Source organism: Salmo salar, chromosome 04, assembly GCF_965601325.2.
Source record: "Salmo salar chromosome 04, fSalSal1, whole genome shotgun sequence".
Classification (NCBI taxonomy): Eukaryota; Metazoa; Chordata; class Actinopteri; order Salmoniformes; family Salmonidae; genus Salmo; species Salmo salar.
The window spans coordinates 85,487,679-85,507,263 of NC_138294.1; the positions used below are offsets into that span (position 1 = coordinate 85,487,679).

The 19,585-nt window shown below is 42.0% G+C and overlaps 1 protein-coding gene across 1 annotated transcript; it reads left to right on the forward strand.

Annotated features, from left to right (window-relative positions):
* Nucleotides 1-317: 317 nt before the first annotated feature.
* Nucleotides 318-15,461, forward strand: LOC106603909 (alpha-1A adrenergic receptor). Its single transcript, XM_014198133.3, has 2 exons — nucleotides 318-1,836; nucleotides 12,199-15,461. The coding sequence occupies exons 1-2, from the start codon at nucleotides 879-881 to the stop codon at nucleotides 12,738-12,740; spliced, it is 1,500 nt and encodes a 499-aa protein (XP_014053608.1). The 5' UTR covers nucleotides 318-878; the 3' UTR covers nucleotides 12,741-15,461.
* The last annotated feature ends 4,124 nt before the right edge of the window (nucleotides 15,462-19,585 follow it).

Genomic DNA, 19,585 nt, shown 5'->3' on the forward strand with positions numbered 1-19,585 from the left:
AAATAAACTTACCATTAAAATTATAGACTGATCATATCTTTGTCAGTGGGCAAACGTACAAAATCAGCAGGGGATCAAATACTTTTTTCCCTCACTGTATCATATGTGTAATCACCAGTAGGCCTACAGGTTAGTGATTTGATTTGTCGTCCTTACTATAGCAATGCAACAATTTATTGTTGTTGTTGCGCTGGCCTTGACACATACTGCGTAGGGTTTTAATGCAGCATTCCTAACAACTGGGAACTTGGAAATCTCCGACCTCCCACTTGTCTTGAAGGCACCATAGATATATCATATAATAATTGGCGTGTTGATGGCACATGCTATTGCATATGCCTGTGATTTCAAATTACCGGTTGATATAGCCATGTGCTTATCAGTTTCAGGGTTGCCGTATTGGTCAGTCCTGGAAACAATTTTGTGAGGGCATGTCGGATGACGTCCAGTGCCAATATGTTTAGGTCAGTGAAGAAAGGGGAGGAAAGGTTGTATATTGTGAACATGGATGCGGGAGGGGTCAGCCGGTTGTGTCGCTGCGTGTCGACAGCTTGTATCACCACGGTGGCAACGCTGCAGAGTAGAGAGGAGGGAACGCAGTGAGAGGCGACAGTCACGACGACTGCTGCAGCTGGTTAAAGTGATATAATCTTGTGTTATGAGATTTAAGTTTTCCGGGAAACATCAGGGGATTATGGAACCACACCATAAAAGGTCATTGCGCTTTTTCGAGCAGTTTTACGCTCATTCTTAGTAATTGTTTTAATTTCTAAAGCCACTTGAAATGAAGAATACTGGTGATTTAACAAAATGAACAATGTGTCTGTGTTGATCTATGGATTTACACTTATCTGGTATGGAGGAACTGGGTCATCAACATGAGTTTTGATACTGCTAATGATGCCAACTTCTGGAGTAACGGGTCCTCGGAGCTGTACGCAGAGACACCAGGACCGTTGTCTGCAAATCATTCCAACTTGACCACAGCGAATTACACAGACACGAATCCTCTGGACCTTACCAGAGCCGTGTCAGTTGGTATGGTTCTGGGCGCTTTCATTTTGTTCGCAATCGTGGGCAACATACTCGTAATACTTTCCGTTGTGTGCAACAGACACCTGCGTATCCCAACGAACTATTTCATTATCAACCTAGCCATTGCGGACCTGTTGCTGGGTACCACAGTGCTTCCCGTGTCCGCAACACTAGAGATTCTCGACTACTGGGTATTCGGGAGGATCTTCTGTGACATATGGGCAGCAGTGGACGTGTTATGTTGCACGGCCTCCATCATGAGCCTGTGCGTAATATCCATAGACCGTTATATAGGCGTGCGCTACCCACTGCAGTACCCCTGTATAGTAACGGAGAAAAGAGCCATTTTGGCCATGCTCGGTGTGTGGGTTCTCGCCACTGTCATCTCCATCGGACCTCTACTCGGGTGGAAACAACCACCCTCAAATGATGACACAGTTTGCCCCATCACCGAAGAGCCCTTTTACGCACTCTTCTCCTCCCTGGGTTCATTTTACATACCTCTGGCTGTCATCCTGTGCATGTACTGCCAGGTGTATGTAGTTGCCAAACGGACCACTAAGAACTTGGAGGCGGGGGTCATGAAAGAACGCATGGACTCGAATGAGCTCACACTCAGGATCCACTGCAAAAACGCACAGCTGCAAGAATACTGCGTCACGGGCAAAGGCCAGGCGCGGAGCACACTGACGGTGAAACTGCTCAAGTTCTCCCGGGAGAAGAAAGCAGCTAAAACTCTGGGTGTGGTGGTGGGCATGTTTATTCTCTGCTGGCTGCCATTCTTCCTCGTGCTGCCCATCGGTAGGTTTGGAGTTTTTTGTTGTTGTTGTTGTTGCAAACTTGTGTCACAATTCCTCACTAGTTGTTTTAGGTTAAATTGAACCACATACCTGTTAGATAGATATGACACTGCACGCATACATGTTGTTTTTCAAATAAACCTTGAGTGTGTGTGTGTGCGTGTGTGTGTGTGCGTGTGTGTATGTATGCGTGTGTGCGTGCGTGTGCGTGCGTGTGTGCGTGCGTGCGTATGTATGCGTGTGCGTGTGCGTGTGTGTGTGTGACATGACAGGACAGCATCTAAACGAACAGCCTATTCTCTGCTAGTGTCCTCCAATCCAAGTATACAGCGCATATGGAAAGTATTCAGACCCCGTGACTTTTTCCACATTTTGTTACATTACAGCCCTGTTCTAAAATGGATTAAATGTTTTTTCCCCCTCATCAATCTACAAACAATACCCTATAATGACAAAGCAAAAACAGGTTTTTAGAAATTTTGGCAATTTTCTTTTTAATTTTCTTTTTTACATAAGTATTCAGACCCTTTCCTCAGTACTTTGTTGAAGCACCTTTGGCAGCGATTACAGCCTCAAGTCTTCTTGGGTATGACGCTACAAGCTTGGCACACCTGTATTTGGGGAGTTTCTCCCATTCTTCTCTGTAGATCATCTCAAGCTCTGTCAGGCTGGATGGGGAACGTCGCTGCACAGCTATTTTCAGGTCTCTCCAGAGATGTTCGATCAGGTTCAAGTCTGGGCTCTGGCTGGGCCCCTCAAGGACATTCAGAGACTTGTCCCGAAGCCACTCCCGCATTGTCATGGCTGTGTGCTTAGGGTCGTTGTCCACAGAGTGACCATCGGGTTCTTGGTCACCTCTCTGACCAAGGCCCTTCTCCCCGATTGCTCAGTTTGGCCAGTTCCAAACTTCTTCCCTTTAAGAATGATGGAGGCCACTGGGTTCTTTGGGACCTTCAATGCTGCAGAAATGGTTTGGTACCCTTTTCCAGATCTGTGCCTCGATACAATCCTGTCTCTGAGCTCAATTCCTTCGACCTCATAGCTTTGTTTCACTCTGACATGCACTGTCAACTGTGGGACCTTATATAGACAGGTTTTTGCCTTTCCATATCATATCCAATCAATTGAATTTACCACAGGTGGACTCCAATCAAGATTTAGATACATCTCAGGGATGATCAATGGAAACAGAATGCATCTGAGCTCAATTTCAAGTCTCATAGCAAAGGGTCTGAATACCTAAATAAGGTATTTTTTTAATTTTCTGTTATAAATTAGCAAAAAAATTCACAAAACCTGTTATAACTCTGTCGTTATGGAGTATTGTGTGTAGACTGACGAGGAATTTTTTTTATTTGAATCCATTTTAGAATAAGGATGTAATGTAACAAAATGTGGAAAAAGTCAAGGGGTCTGAGTACTTTCCCGAATGCACTGTATAAACACTTAAGCACTCAAGCAGATATACACACAGACAAAAACACTTTCTCCCTCCCTCTCTTGCTCTCTCTGACACACACACACATAATAATTTTTTTCACTTACAGTATGCCAACAATATATAGTTTTCATAATAAGGTTTTAATAAGAAGCAATATGTACCCCTGCCAAAACATGTCGGGTATTAACTTTCTTTTATTATGTGGAAAAAGGGTATTAACTTTTCCATGAATTAACTTGCCAATAATGTTAAGATTGATAAATACTATATTTTCCAGTCAGTGGCACCAGAAACTGGCAATTTTTCATTTACATTTTGTAAAGAAATGACACACACACGCACTCACGCACGCACAACACACACACACACACACACACACACACACACACACACACACACACACACACACACACACACACACAGCCAGACACACTGTCACATTCTAACACACACAATATCTTTTAGTTGTATTGTTTGTATATATTGTATCTTACATGTGTGTGACTGTTCTTGTCTATCGGTGTATGAGTGTTTTTGTTACTTGTCATGTTTTATGTTTTTGTGAGGACCCCAGGATGAATAGCTGCTGCTTCAGCAAAAGCTAATGGGATACAAATAAAGCACTAAAGCAAAAACATCAATAGCCCTATATCACTAGGCAGGAGACTATAGCTACAAAAACATCAATAGCCCTATATCACTAGGCAGGAGACTATATAAATAGCTACAAAAACATCAATAGCCCTATATCACTAGGCAGGAGACTATATAAATAGCTACAAAAACATCAATAGCCCTATATCACTAGGCAGGAGACTATATAAATAGCTACAAAAACATCAATAGCCCTATATCACTAGGCAGGAGACTATAGCTACAAAAACATCAATAGCCCTATATCACTAGGCAGGAGACTATATAAATAGCTACAAAAACATCAATAGCCCTATATCACTAGGCAGGAGACTATATAAATAGCTACAAAAACATCAATAGCCCTATATCACTAGGCAGGAGACTATAGCTACAAAAACATCAATAGCCCTATATCACTAGGCAGGAGACTATAGCTACAAAAACATCAATAGCCCTATATCACTAGGCAGGAGACTATAGCTACAAAAACATCAATAGCCCTATATCACTAGGCAGGAGACTATAGCTACAAAAACATCAATAGCCCTATATCACTAGGCAGGAGACTATATAAATAGCTACAAAAACATCAATAGCCCTATATCACTAGGCAGGAGACTATATAAATAGCTACAAAAACATCAATAGCCCTATATCACTAGGCAGGAGACTATAGCTACAAAAAGCATCAAATATGATCAATTATTGATTATACTCATTGTTTTGTGCTTTGACTAAACCAGTTTGTCCATCACATAAATAAATCCTGAATTCTCCCTTTTCAAGCTTGATATCGAGCAGTCCTCACCGTGCTTGAGATAACAGAAATGGTCAGTGTTGTGGCGATAAGCAGGTTATTTGGAACTGCTGAAATTACCCATTGTTAATGTCCAATCGAGGCTCCCATTTGTTTCCTGAGGCCTCATTTGGGGTGTAATATGGACCATGAGGCTGTGTGGGTGACAGAGATGGAGACTTATATGCATTGAGGCAGAGCAGTCACCTAGCCTGGCCACACCATGGAAGTGGTAGCAATGTATAGAGGTGGTGCCAGCCAGTGAAGATTCACACAGAGTAAATTGATGGTGCAAAATTAAGACAATGCTTTGAGTAGTAACCTAATTAGTGTGCCGTTTGTCCGTGTCTTTGTGTGTACCGTACGCTATAGGCACCCTGTTGGACCCTCCCCCGAGAGGCTCAGGGACATTTTAAGATAATAAAAATGTCATTGGTTTGAAGGATTACAGCTTTCCTGACGCTGGTTGTAATTTCCCCCTCCTATCGGGGTTTTGGAATAGGATGTTTGATATATGTGTTATGTATTCTGGGAGCAACAATAAGCCCCGAATAGCCCTGTCTTTGCTTTCTCTGCCATGACAATGCTTTCAGACTACCAGTATATGAGTGAATATATAATCTACAGAACATTATATTCAATTATTATTTACTTGAGGTATGGAGATTGAGAGCAGTTGTTATCTCAATTATGCAATAAAACCCAAGATATAAACTGTAATAATTGATGGTGTTTTCATTGGAAATTATTGGGTCCTTACAAAGCACTCACTCATATGTTTTTAGTCGTTAACCTACTGTGTAGCCATTCTCTCAGACGAATTGGATCAAAATAGCTTGGTCAAATATTCTTGGTGTCCACATTCGACAGACTATTGCAACTGGCAGGATTTTAAATAATCTCTTTGAAAGCTTTTGCAGATTGTGTTTGACGATAGCGCCACTTTTCACTGCCAGTATAAACTATGCAATTCTCAAGCTGTCTGCACTGACCCGACAAAGGCATGTTTTGTTTGTATCACCCAACATAATGTAATTACCACAAACAATGGTGCTCTGTGATCTAGTATGCCTGTATCTTACACCTTGTCCTCATGCGGAGGTGGTGAACAATAGAAGGATAATTTTGTGGGGAAAACAGGAAACAGCATCTGTTCAATCACACACAGATGATGGTCGTCAGGATAGAAGTTGAGAGTTTTTGCTTTTTTCATCGCAGAACTCACCAGATGAAACGAAACATTACATACTAAAGATATTGCTCTTCGATTGTCGCTTTCCATGTTATGTGACCAATATTTACTGTTTTGTCAAGGTTACAAGTTGAATATATACTCTCTTAGAAAAAAGGATTCAATAAGGGTTCTTTGGCTGGACCACTAGAGAACCCTTTTTGGTTCCAGGTAGAACCCTTTTTGGTTCCAGGTAGAACCCTTTTTGGTTCCAGGTAGAACTATTTTGAACCCCAAAAAGTTTTTTACGGGTTATCCTATGGGGACAACCAAAGAACCCTTTTAGGTTCTATATAGCATATTTGTTTCTAAGCGTGTACGGACAATAATATTGCATTCCCACCATATTTAATAGATGATTCCCAGAAGGTTTCAGACTAGTTAACTAACCAACACAAATTCTCCAATGAGCTGTAATTTGAGCGTGATATGATGGTGATGGGTCCCATATGCTTCTAGAGCAGTGGTTCCCAAACTTTGTATAGTCCCGTATACCTTCTAACATTCAACCTACAGCTGCGTACCCCCTCTAGCACCAGGGTCAGCGCACTCTCAAATGTTGTTTTTTGCCATCATTGTAAACCTGCCACACACACACTATACGATACATTTATTAAACATAAGAATGAGTATGAGTTTTTGGGAAGTGACAAAGAGCTCTTATAGGACCAGGGCACAAATAATAATGTAGTAATAATCAATAATTTTGCTCTTTATTTAGCCATCTTACATATAAAACCTTATTTGTTCATCAGAAATGGTAAATAACTCACCCCAGGTTAATGAGAAGGGTGTGCTTGAAAGGATGCACATAAGTCTGCAATGTTGGGTTGTATTGGAGAGAGTCTCAGTCTTAAATCATTTTCCACACACCCCAGGTCTGTGCCTGTATTTAGTTTTCATGCTAGTGAGGGCCGAGAATCCACTCTCACATAGGTCCGTGGTTGCAAAGGGCACCAGTGTTTTAACAGCGCGATTTGCCAACGAAAGAAACTCTGAGCGCAGCCCAATCCAGAAATCTGGCCGTGGCTTCTGATTAAATTCAGAACCGCTTGTTACAATTTCTATGAGGCTCTCTTGTTCAGATATCGGTAAGTGGACTAGAGGCAGGACATGAAAGGGATTACAAATCCAGTTGTTTGTGTTGTCTGTTTCAGGAAAGTACCTGCATAATTGCACACCCAACTCACTCAGGTGCTTCGCTATATCACATTTGACATTGTCCGTAAGCTTGAGTTCATTTGCACGCAAAGAAATCATACAATGATGGAAAGACCTGTGTGTTGTCCTTGTTAATGCAGACAGAGAAGAGCTCCAACTTCTTCATCATTGCCTCAATGTTGTCCCGCACAATCAATATATGTCACGGTCGTCGTAGTGAATGGACCAAGGCGCAGCGGGTTGAGTGCTCATCTTAACTTTTATTGTGAACACGACTAATAAACAAAACAATAAACGAACGAACAGTCTTGTAGGCTCACACAGAAGTACAAAGAACAACCTCCCACAATTCCCAAAACAAACATATTCCTAATTATAGGACCTTCAATCAGAGGCAACGATAAACTGCTACCTCCAATTGAAGGCCCCAATCCCAATTACCTAAACAAAGATCTAAACACCCTAGAATAGACATAGAAATATACAAACATAGAACAATGACCAAAACCCCGGAATACATAAATCAAACCCCCCTCTACATAAACACACACTCAAAACCATATAAAACAAATACCCCCTGCCACGTCCTGACCAAACTATAATAACAAATAACCCCTTTACTGGTCAGGACGTGACAATATAGTTGCAGAGAGTCCCTGTAATCCTAGATTCAGATCATTCAGGTGAGAAAAAACATCACCCAGATCGTTTCTCACACGACTGACCTATCATTGCATAATGCAGAAAATACACGAGAGTTCAGGGGCCTCGCTTTAACAAAGTTAACCATTTCACTGTAGTGTCCAAAACATCTTTCAAGCTGTCAGGCATTCCCTTGGCAGCAAGAGCCTCTCCGTGGATGCTGCAGTGTACCCACATGGCGTCGGGAGCAACTGCTTATACACACGTTACCACTCCATTATGTCTCGCTGTCGTTGCTTTTGCGCCATCAGTACAGATACCAACACATCTTGACCACCGAAGTCCATTTGATGTCACAAAGCTGTCCAGTGCTTTAAAAATATCCTCTCATGTTGTCCTGGTTGCCAGTGATTTGCAGAAGAGGATGTCTTCCTTAATTGACCCCCTCATAAACGTAACGGACACATACCTGGAGCTGTGCCAGGCCCGCCACGTCTGTTGACTCATCCAGCTGTAACGCATATAATTCACTGGCTTGTATACAAAGCGGTAATTGTTTCAAAACATCTTTTGCCATGTCACTGATGCGTTGTGAAACAGTGTTGTTTGATGAAGTCATTGTCTGTATAGTTGTTCTGGCCTTTTCTCCCAGCATTGTCCCAGCCATATCCGCGGCAGCAGGAAGAATTAAGTCATCAACTATAGTATGGGGCTTGCCTGTCCTAGCCACTCGGTAGCTCACCATATAAGACGCTTCTAGCCCCTTCTTATTAATGCTATCTGTTGCTTTTATACATGTCTTACTACTCGAAAGTCGTCTTAACTCTCGCTCAAAAAACTCCCAAGATTATTTTTCAAATTGTCATGTTTCGTTTCTAAATGTCTGCGCAAGGTCTCCCGCGAGAGAGTAAGAGTTAACATGATTGGATTTTAATTATTTGACTAGGTTACCTGTATTTTACATTTTTTTGGCAGTGAAACATGGCTACTCAGGCGAGAAAAAAAACTCACCCAAATGTATAGCCATTTAGAAGATTTATTTGGCGTACCCCTGACGGCATTGCGCGTACCCCAGTTTGTGATTACTACCCGTTGTAGAGTAATGCAGTTGGAACGCCAGGGCCCTCATACAGTAGGGCCCCACTGACTAGCATACCTCCTTAGACCCTCTTTAAATATGGCTTTGGACATGATCTTTTCCTCCATGCTTTCGTCCATTCGTGGGTGTGTGAGGACCGGTCCGAGGGTATTTAGGTCCCAGGTAGATCTCAGGGTCTTTCATAGCCTACTCTATCATAGTCAAGTGTGTCTTAGAAAATAAACCAAAACCAGAACAAAAGATAAACCCCTCCCTGTACATACATACTATCTGCTCCTGGTTGAATCTGTAGTCAATGCTTCTGTCTTAAAATGAAAAAAATGCCAGTTATTTTCTCGTGCCATGTTACTCAATCAATGCCCAGACATACGGTTCCTCTAATGACCTCCATATTGGTAGGAGAGGACATGGACTGAGAGATTCCGTTTGGGGTTATTTCTATGTATGGCTACTGATTGTGAAATTAGTCCAGGAACAATTATAGTTTGAGGTGTTTGCTGCATTTATCCTGAGTTCTCCTCCCCGTCCCTCTAACGTGCTGTTCTTTAGCAGCACTCAGGGTGAAGCCAGGAGATGTGTTGAAAGCCTGCAGCCTCACAGGGCACTGCATACTGTAAGACTACTGTACATGTAACTGCCGTCTCTCTTTAGAGTCTAATGTATTTCACCAGTCCTTGCTTTGTTGTTTACTCCGTCTATAGAGCAATATCGACTACCTTCCTTTGTGGGGCTCAATAGTCAGCCAGCGTTAAGCAGCCGTCAAGAAGGACTCAGTCAATTTGTAGATAAGAAAGCCGGCAGCATCTGGTTTCTGGATGTGTGAAAGACGTTGCCAGTAGGTTAAGTGGTGAATTAGTGACTAAATCACTGAGAGAGAGACTGGAATTGACAGAGAAATTGGACAGAGAGCTGTGATTTGTTGCCCTGGATTCCACAGTTGCACGGCACGGAGGAGCATCCTAAATCTTCTCACGTGAGCACTATCAGAACATAGTGCAGGGTTTGGGTTAATTCTATTTCAATTCTAGTCAATTCAGAAAGTAAACGCAATTTCGAATTCCACATTTCCCTCATTGAAAAGCATTGAAGAGAATTGGAATTGGAATTTCAGTGTACTTCCAGAATTTAAATGGAATTGACACCAATCCCGGTACAGTGGGTTGTTGGCTTCATGTGACTAGGGAGGTTCGGGGGTGAGGAGGTTACAGTGTATGGAACTGTGCTGGAGAACTGTACACACGTTGCACTGGAAAACAACCCCAGCCAGAAGCACATAATGAATTACTGCAGTGGGCTAAATCAGGGTCACACAGTGTGTTTATTGGTTTGAAACAAATCTACTTTGAAACAAAGGTATACACCTCACACTCATTTGGGCTCCCGATTGGCGCTGCAGTCGAAGGCACTGCATCTCAGTGCTAGAGGCTTCACTACAGGCCCTGGTTCAATTCCAGGCTGTATCACAACTGGCCATGATTGGGAGTCCCATAGGGCGGCGCACAATTGGCCCAGGGTTCTCCGGGTTAGGGTTTGGCCGTCATTGTAAATAAGAATTTGTCCTTAACTGACTTGCCTAGTTAAATAAAGGTTAAATAAAGGTTAAATTAAAAATACTCATAGTTATGGGCTTAAAAAAAATAAGACACCTGTACCATGTCAGATATAGAGTTGTAATGTATTACATTTTGAGTTTGCATCCTAATATTACACTTTATATACATCACAGAAGACTGAACAAATATAACAAAACCATTTGACATAGAAACACCAGATTTTTGGCGTTTAAAAAAATTATGTTTATATAAAAAAAAAAAAAGAATAACATTACACCCATGGGGCCACTGGGTCATTTAACTGCAGGAAAAGGTTACAGTGTAACCACAGTCTCTCCTCGGGCCAGGCTGAGAAATTACAAATGTGTCCTTGAATTAGATGGTTCTATGAGCCATGGTTCTATTATGAGAAAACACAGTAATAACTCTTGTTAAACATCTCTCCATCCCAGAGTCTAAAGACAGAACCAGGATGGAATGCCACATCTTTCTCTTCAGGTTTTCATCCAATAACGTGACAGCCAAGGTTTCTGTGGCAGGACATACCAAAGTGGATGAGTACCCACAATGCTGAGTCCAAAAAGGCCAAAAAAGGGGATGTGATGTTCAACAGGGGAGGAGTGCAAGGGCAGTAAAACAGTGGACTCCCAGCAGTGAAAGCCTCTGGGATTAGTCCGCCTGTAAAATTAGGAAGACTTTGGAATGATGACGGATCTCTGTGACCTTTGTTTATGAGCTGGAGACAGTAAAGATAAAACTCCAGAAAGTGCTTCTCTGAAACTGATACTATCGCATGCCAGCGCAGTAGTGGCATTGCTTACTGTAATGATTTCTTTATTGAATGTGAGATTGCTTGTAAATCCTGCCTTATCTTTAACTTTTTCCACATTTGCAGTTTTACAACTTTTATTCTTTAACATTCAAGGTTCAGTAGCTCATTCAGAATCAGTGAAGGCTGATGTGAGGTCGGTAGAGTTGACCTCAGTGGTTAAGGAGACCATAGTACAGTAATGATGAGTGCCGTCAGTGAGTCACGTTATCTTTCTCCATCTTAAACATTCCGAAACAGGAAACAGCCAAGACAATAGAATCAGTACCGAGATGGTAGTCATTGGAATCACTGTGTAGCCATCATTGTAAGCGTTGGAGACCCACCAATCTCCATATCTCTGTTATCGGGGGGGGGGGGGGGGGGGCTGTGTATATCAGGTGCTTGAGGTAGGTGTGTCGTATCACACACAATAGAATGTACCTTTCATTCTTGAATGAATGTATGATTAAATATAAGAAATAATTTTGTCTTAAATTCTATCGAAAAAAATATATAAAATATGACGCTTCAAAAATACCAGCAGACAGACAATCTGTCTGTACTAAAGAGTTGAATAAAGACCAAAACCCTCTCTAAAACATTTTCTCATCTCATCTCCTTTGTCGCTGATCATTGATCTGAAAGGTCTGGGAAGGTGAAAGCAAGCCTATATTTCACCTTTCCCCGTCTCTCCAGATCAGTGTTGCGGAGTGAGAGGAGGATGGCTGCTGGTACGTCGGCTTTCTGTGAGGTTCTATTGAATGCTGCCATCTATTGATCATCAAAATGAATGGCTTGAAGAGATGGTTCCTCGTTTACGTTATTGTCTCAAGATACATCTACCACAACAGTACATAGCACATCTTAATCATTTCTCAAATGTAAAGTTATGTGTCATAAAAAAAAGTCATGTATAAAAGATGCATAATAACATTTGTTTTTTTCGATAATATCTCTCAATTGATAACCTATTTTCACCATGTACTCTTTCAGGGTCGTTTAACGCCGACCTGCGTCCCTCGGAGACGTTCTTCAAGGTGATCTTCTGGCTGGGCTACTTCAACAGCTGCCTGAACCCCATCATCTACCCCTGCTACAGCCGAGAGTTCAAGCAGGCCTTCATACGTATCCTCAAGTGCCGCTGCCGTCAGAAGAAGAAGCAGAAGGGTTGGAGGGCCTGCTACAACCAACGTTCCTCCCGCCTGGGCTCCACCAATACCTCCTACCTGAACGGAAGTCAGCAGACCCTGTCCTCCATCAACCCCAGCCCTCGCTGTGTCAGCAAAGGGACCGGCTCTCGCCTAGAGCCTGGGTTTGACCTCAACTCCCCATCCCCCTGCACCTCTCTGCCTGGGAGCCCCTTCACTGGCCAGATGAGGGCCCTCCCTGGGGCTGTCTACCAGAGCACCAGCAGAAACAACAGAGTCCACCTGGTCTCTCCCCTGGCCAGGGAGCCAGTTCATGCCAATGGACAGAGTATGAATGGAGAGGTGGAGCATGGATCAATCAGGGAAACACCTGACACAATTATGTAATGACTGTGTGGGGCACCAGTCATAAGCCTGGACAATATCGTTTGATAGTTTGTACTAATGGTGGCATGATACTTTTTTTTTTAGAGAGACTATACGTTGGATCCTTGTAAATGTCTAAATGCAATATGTACAGTAGCCTAACTACTGTAGCAGTATGGATTGAAGATGTACACATCACAATGTGTCCCTAAGTATTTATTACTAAGAGTCTGGTTGCTTCTAGTTCCATGTCCTCCAAATGTCATCCTCAATAGGTATTTTGAACAATTTTAGACAGAACACTGAAGTCCTCTGCTACTGCACAAAACATTTGCAGAACAATGTGTGCAGCTCTGGCACATACAAACTAGGCCCTTGAAAGACTCCATGAAAAAGGGACCAACTGTGCCCACGTTTTGACTTGAGTTGCACTGCTCTGCATTTGCAACAGATATATATATATATATATACAGTTGAAGTCGGAAGTTTACATACACCTTAGCCAAATACATTTCAACTCAGTTTTTCACAATTCCTGACGTTAAATCCTAGTAAAAAATTCCCTGTCTTAGGTCAATTAGGATCACCATTTTATTTTAAGAATGAAAAATGTCAGAATAATAGTAGAGAGAATGATTTATTTCAGCTTTTATTTCTTTCATCACATTCCCAGTGGGTCAGAAGTTTACATACATTCAATTAGTATTTGGTAGCATTGCCTTTAAATTGTTTAACTTGGGTCAAACATTTCGGGTAGCGTTCCACAAGCTTCCCACAGTAAGTTGGGTAAATTTTGGCCCATTCATCCTGACAGAGCTGGTGTAACTGAGTCAGGATTGTAGGCCTCCTTGCTCACACACGCTTTTTCGGTTCTGCCCACAAATTTTATATAGGATTGAGGTCAGGGCTTTGTGATGGCCACTCCAATACCTTGACTTTGTTGTCCTTAAGCCATTTTGCCACAACATTGGAAGTATGCTTGGGGTCATTGTCCATTTGGAAGACCCATTTGTGACCAAGCTTTAACTTCCTGACTGATGTCTTGAGATGTTTCTTCAATATATCCACATCATTTTCCTGCCTCATGATGCCATCTATTTTGTGAAGTGCACCAGTCACTCCTGCAGCAAAGCACCCCCACAACATGATGCTGCATCCCCCGTGCTTCATGGTTGGAATGGTGTTTTTTGGCTTGCAAGGATCCCCCTTTTTCCTACAAACATAACGATGGTCATTATGGCCAAACAGTTCTATTTTTGTTTCATCAGACCAGAGGACATTTCTCCAAAAAGTACGATCTTTGTCCCCATGTGCAGTTGCAAACCGTAGTCTGGCTTTTTTTATGGCGGTTTTGGAGCATTGGCTTCTTCCTTGCTGAGCGACCTTTCAGGTTATGTCGATATAGGACTCGTTTTACTGTGGATATAGATACTTTTGTACCGATTTCCTCCAGCATCTTCACAAGGTCCTTTGCTGTTGTTCTGGGATTGATTTGCACTTTTCGCACCAAAGTACGTTCATCTCTAGGAGACAGAACGCATCTCCTTTCTGAGCTGTATGACGGCTGCGTGGTCCCATGGTGTTAATACTTGGGTACTATTGTTTGTACAGGTGAACGTGGTACATTCAGGCGTTTGGAAATTGCTCCCAAGGATGAACAAGACTTGTGGAGGTCTACAATTATTTGAAGGTCTTGGCTGATTTCTTTTGATTTTCCCATGATGTCAAGCAGAGGCACTGAGTTTGAAGGTAGGCCTTGAAATACATTCACAGGTACACCTCCAATTGACTCAAAATATGTCAGTTGGCCTATCAGAAGCTTCTAAAGCTATGACATCATTTTCTGGAATTTTCCAAGCTGTTTCAAGGCACAGTCAACTTAGTGTATGTAAACTTCTGACCCACTGGAATTATGATACAGTGAATTATAAGAGAAATAATCTATCTGTAAACAATTGTTGTAAAAATGACTTGTGTGATGTGCAAAGTAGATGTCCTAACCGACTTGCCAAAACTATAGTTTGTTAACAAGACATTTGTGGAGTGGTTGAAAAATGGGTTTTAATGACTCCAACCTAAGTGTATGTAAACTTCCAACTTCAACTGTATATATACACTGCTCAAAAAAATAAAGGGAACACTTAAACAACACATCCTAGATCTGAATGAAATAAATAATCATATTAAATACTTTTTTCTTTACATAGTTGAATGTGCTGACAACAAAATCACACAAAAATAATCAATGGAAATCCAATTTATCAACCCATGGATGTCTGGATTTGGAGTCACACTCAAAATTAAAGTGGAAAACCACACTACAGGCTGATCCAACTTTGATGTAATGTCCTTAAAACAAGTCAAAATGAGGCTCAGTAGTGTGTGTGGCCTCCACGTGCCTGTATGACCTCCCTACAACGCCTGGGCATGCTCCTGATGAGGTGGCGGATGGTCTCCTGAGGGATCTCCTCCCAGACCTGGACTAAAGCATCCGCCAACTGCTGGACAGTCTGTGGCGTTGGTGGATGGAGCGAGACATGATGTCCCAGATGTGCTCAATTGGATTCAGGTCTGGGGAACGGGCGGGCCAGTCCATAGCATCAATGCCTTCCTTTTGCAGGAACTGCTGACATACTCCAGCCACATGAGGTCTAGCATTGTCTTGCATTAGGAGGAACCCAGGGCCAACCGCACCAGCATATGGTCTCACAAGGGGTCTGAGGATCTCATCTCGGTACCTAATGGCAGTCAGGCTACCTCTGGCGAGCACATGGAGGGCTGTGCGGCCCCCCAAAGAAATGCCACCCCACACCATGACTGACCCACCGCCAAACCGGTCATGCTGGAGGATGTTGCAGGCAGCAGAACATTCTCCACGGCGTCTCCAGACTCTGTCACGTCTGTCACGTGCTCAGTGTGAACCTGCTTTCATCTGTGAAGAGCACAGGGCGCCAGTGGCGAATTTGCCAATCTTGGTGTTCTCTGGCAAATGCCAAACGTCCTGCACGGTGTTGGGCTGTAAGCACAACCCCCACCTGTGGACGTCGGGCCCTCATACCACCCTCATGGAGTCTGTTTCTGACCATTTGAGCAGACACATGCACATTTGTGGCCTGCTGGAGGTCATTTTGCAGGGCTCTGGCAGTGCTCCTCCTGCTCCTCCTTGCACAAAGGAGGAGGTAGCGGTCCTGCTGCTGGGTTGTTGCCCTCCTACGGCCTCCTCCACGTCTCCTGATGTACTGGCCTGTCTCCTGGTAGCGCCTCCATGCTCTGGACACTACGCTGACAGACACAGCAAACCTTCTTGCCACAGCTTGCATTGATGTGCCATCCTGGATGAGCTGCGCTACCTGAGCCACTTGTGTGGGTTGTAGACTCCGTCTCATGCTACCACTAGAGTGAAAGCACCGCCAGCATTCAAAAGTGACCAAAACATCAGCCAGGAAGCATAGGAACTGAGAAGTGGTCTGTGGTCACCACCTGCAGAACCACTCCTTTATTGGGGGTGTCTTGCTAATTGCCTATAATTTCCACCTGTTGTCTATTCCATTTGCACAACAGCATGTGAAATTTATTGTCAATCAGTGTTGCTTCCTAAGTGGACAGTTTGATTTCACAGAAGTGTGATTGACTTGGAGTTACATTGTGTTGTTTAAGTGTTCCCTTTATTTTTTGGAGCAGTGTATATAAAAAAAAGACATGTCTCTGCAAATGTTTTTAGGGTAAAAAAAGTTTCATTGATGTCATAATGTATTTGCTCTATTGTATGTTTGGTGAAACATTTCTGGAGTCATGGCATTGTGTTGAGATCATTCAGGTTCATTATTGACATGAATCCCAGTGTGCATTTGGGTTTGTTCTCTCAATTTAAGAATCTATTTGGAACATTCCATAACAACCACTGTGTAATGTAATATTGAAAATGCATTTTTAGGTATGTATCGCATGTGGTGTATCTTGATATACAGTGTCTTATAGCAGCGTTTGTAGCTCACATCTGCTAAACTTGGGATTGATGTTTATTTATTACAATTTAGGTGGTGATGGAAATGTTGTTTTATGTAAAGGGGAATGTACTTTTAATCTCAAACAATTTAGAAGGACAGTGAAGTAACAACATAACTATGTTGACGAATAAAATGTATCTTAAAGATGCTCAGTGGCTATTCAGAAGGATCTACAGTACATAGATCTACAGTACATAGATCTACAGTACATGGATCTACAGTACATGGATCTACAGTACATGGATCTATAGTATATTTAAGGATATTGTCAACTCAAATGCCCGAATTGCTCTCTTGAAAATATGTAGTCATATTAAAATGTATCAATCTTAATTCAGAGAAAATAAAAAAAAAATCTTATTCCGCTATGGTGACTATAACCAAGTGAAGGGGAACGGAAACGTATAATATACTATTTCATTACACACACACACACACACACACACACACACACACACACACACACACACACACACACACACACACACACACACACACACACACACACACACACACACACACACACACAGGCTCCCTGGTGCACCCCATAACTCGTACCACTCACTGTACATTCTTTCAAGACACAGATAAGACAGCACAGAGATGAAATGTGTCAAAAGAAATGGCTTAGTTGTACATTATGTTCTTTTGTAAATGGTTTTGAGTGCAGAGGTTAAATAAACTTGATTTATAAATGTTCCTGGGTGTTCATCATTTTTTCTCAGCTGCATTATTATGATGAAAGTTATACACATAAACACCTTCCTTTTAAGGGCATGGGACAAATCTTTACACATTCCAGCATCCAGTGTATTTTATTGTGGGCAAGCAACAGCATAAAACAATCTCCTTATTTTAAGTGTAGCAATACAACATGTTTCTTGTTTTTTCTGACTGTTGAGGAATTTGGTAGCTTCTTGAAACAAATAAAATATCTTCAGCCTGTCCAACAGTAGCATGAAAGCATATGCAGCACAGGTCGAGGCAGGATGTTCAACACCAGGGTCAGGAACATTTACATTTTAGTCATTTAGCAGACGCTCTTATCCAGAGCAACTTACATTAGTGAATGCATACATTTCATGCATTTCTTTTATTTTTATTTTTTCTTCATTATTATTATAATATTTTTTTTTGTACTGGCCCCTCGTGGGAATCAAACCCACAACCCTGGCGTTGCACACACCATGCTGGCGTTGCAAACACCATGCTCTACCAACTGAGCCACACGGGAAGACAAGGAACACACACCCCTATGCGAATATGACCCTCATCCATTCAGTGATGCAGCATAATGCGTACATCTTGGACAATAGATGCTCATCACAGAATGTCAGAGAAGTTTCTATGCCAGCAATAAGGTACATTTTTAAGATATTTCATGCATATAATCCGAAAATCATATATAGTCAACATCATGTGATCTTAATAAAGCAATGTTCTCTCTCACACTCTCTCTCACACTCTCTCTCACACACTCTATCACTCACTCTCACTCACTCACTCACTCACTCACTCACTCTCTCGCTCTCACTAAATGGCCACACTACTATTATAATTTGTAAACAAGATATCAGCATTTGGATTTGGGGAGCAAGCACCATCTTTCTGAAGCATTTTTTTTTTTTTTTACTTTTTCAAGCAAATAGTAAAAAAGTTTCAGAAGAATTGTTGATGACGATGCATGAGACATGTTTCAGAGTTACAGTACTAACTGGGTGTTTCAGAGTTACAGTACTAACTGGGTGTTTCAGAGTTACAGTACTAACTGGGTGTTTCAGAGTTACAGTAATAACTGGGTGTTTCAGAGTTACAGTACTAACTGGGTGTTTCAGAGTTACAGTACTAACTGGGTGTTTCAGAGTTACAGTACTAACTGGGTGTTTCAGAATTACAGTAATAACTGGGTGTTTCAGAGTTACAGTACTAACTGGGTGTTTCAGAGTTACAGTACTAACTGGGTGTTTCAGAGTTACAGTAATAACTGGGTGTTTCAGAGTTACAGTACTAACTGGGTGTTTCAAAGTTACAGTACTAACTGGGTGTTTCAGAGTTACAGTACTAACTGGGTGTTTTAGTTACAGTACTGACTGGGTGTTTCAGAGTTACAGTACTAACTGGGTGTTTCAGAGTTACAGTACTAACTGGGTGTTTCAGAGTTACAGTACTAACTGGGTGTTTCAGAGTTACAGTACTAACTGGGTGTTTCAGGTTACAGTAATAACTGGGTGTTTCAGAGTTACAGTAATAACTGGGTGTTTCAGAGTTACAGTACTAACTGGGTGTTTCAGAGTTACAGTACTAACTGGGTGTTTCAGAGTTACAGTACTAACTGGGTGTTTTAGAGTTACAGTACTAACTGGGTGTTTCAGAGTTACAGTACTAACTGGGTGTTTTAGTTATAGTACTAACTGGGTGTTTCAGAGTTACAGTACTAACTGGGTGTTTCAGAGTTACAGTACTAACTGGGTGTTTCAGAGTTACAGTACTAACTGGGTGTTTTAGTTACAGTACTAACTGGGTGTTTCAGAGTTACAGTAATAACTGGGTGTTTTAGTTACAGTACTAACTGGGTGTTTCAGAGTTACAGTACTAACTGGGTGTTTCAGTTACAGTAATAACTGGGTGTTTCAGAGTTACAGTACTAACTGGGTGTTTCAGAGTTACAGTACTAACTGGGTGTTTCAGAGTTACAGTACTAACTGGGTGTTTTAGAGTTACAGTACTAACTGGGTGTTTTAGAGTTACAGTACTAACTGGGTGTTTCAGAGTTACAGTACTAACTGGGTGTTTTAGTTATAGTACTAACTGGGTGTTTCAGAGTTACAGTACTAACTGGGTGTTTCAGAGTTACAGTGC

Coding starts and splice junctions, on each gene's coding strand:
- LOC106603909 (XM_014198133.3), top strand. CDS start 879: ATGAGTTTTGATACTGCTAATGATGCCAACTTCTGGAGTAACGGGTCC. Junction 1,837..12,198: donor CTTCCTCGTGCTGCCCATCG/GTAGGTTTGGAG, acceptor GTACTCTTTCAG/GGTCGTTTAACGCCGACCTG.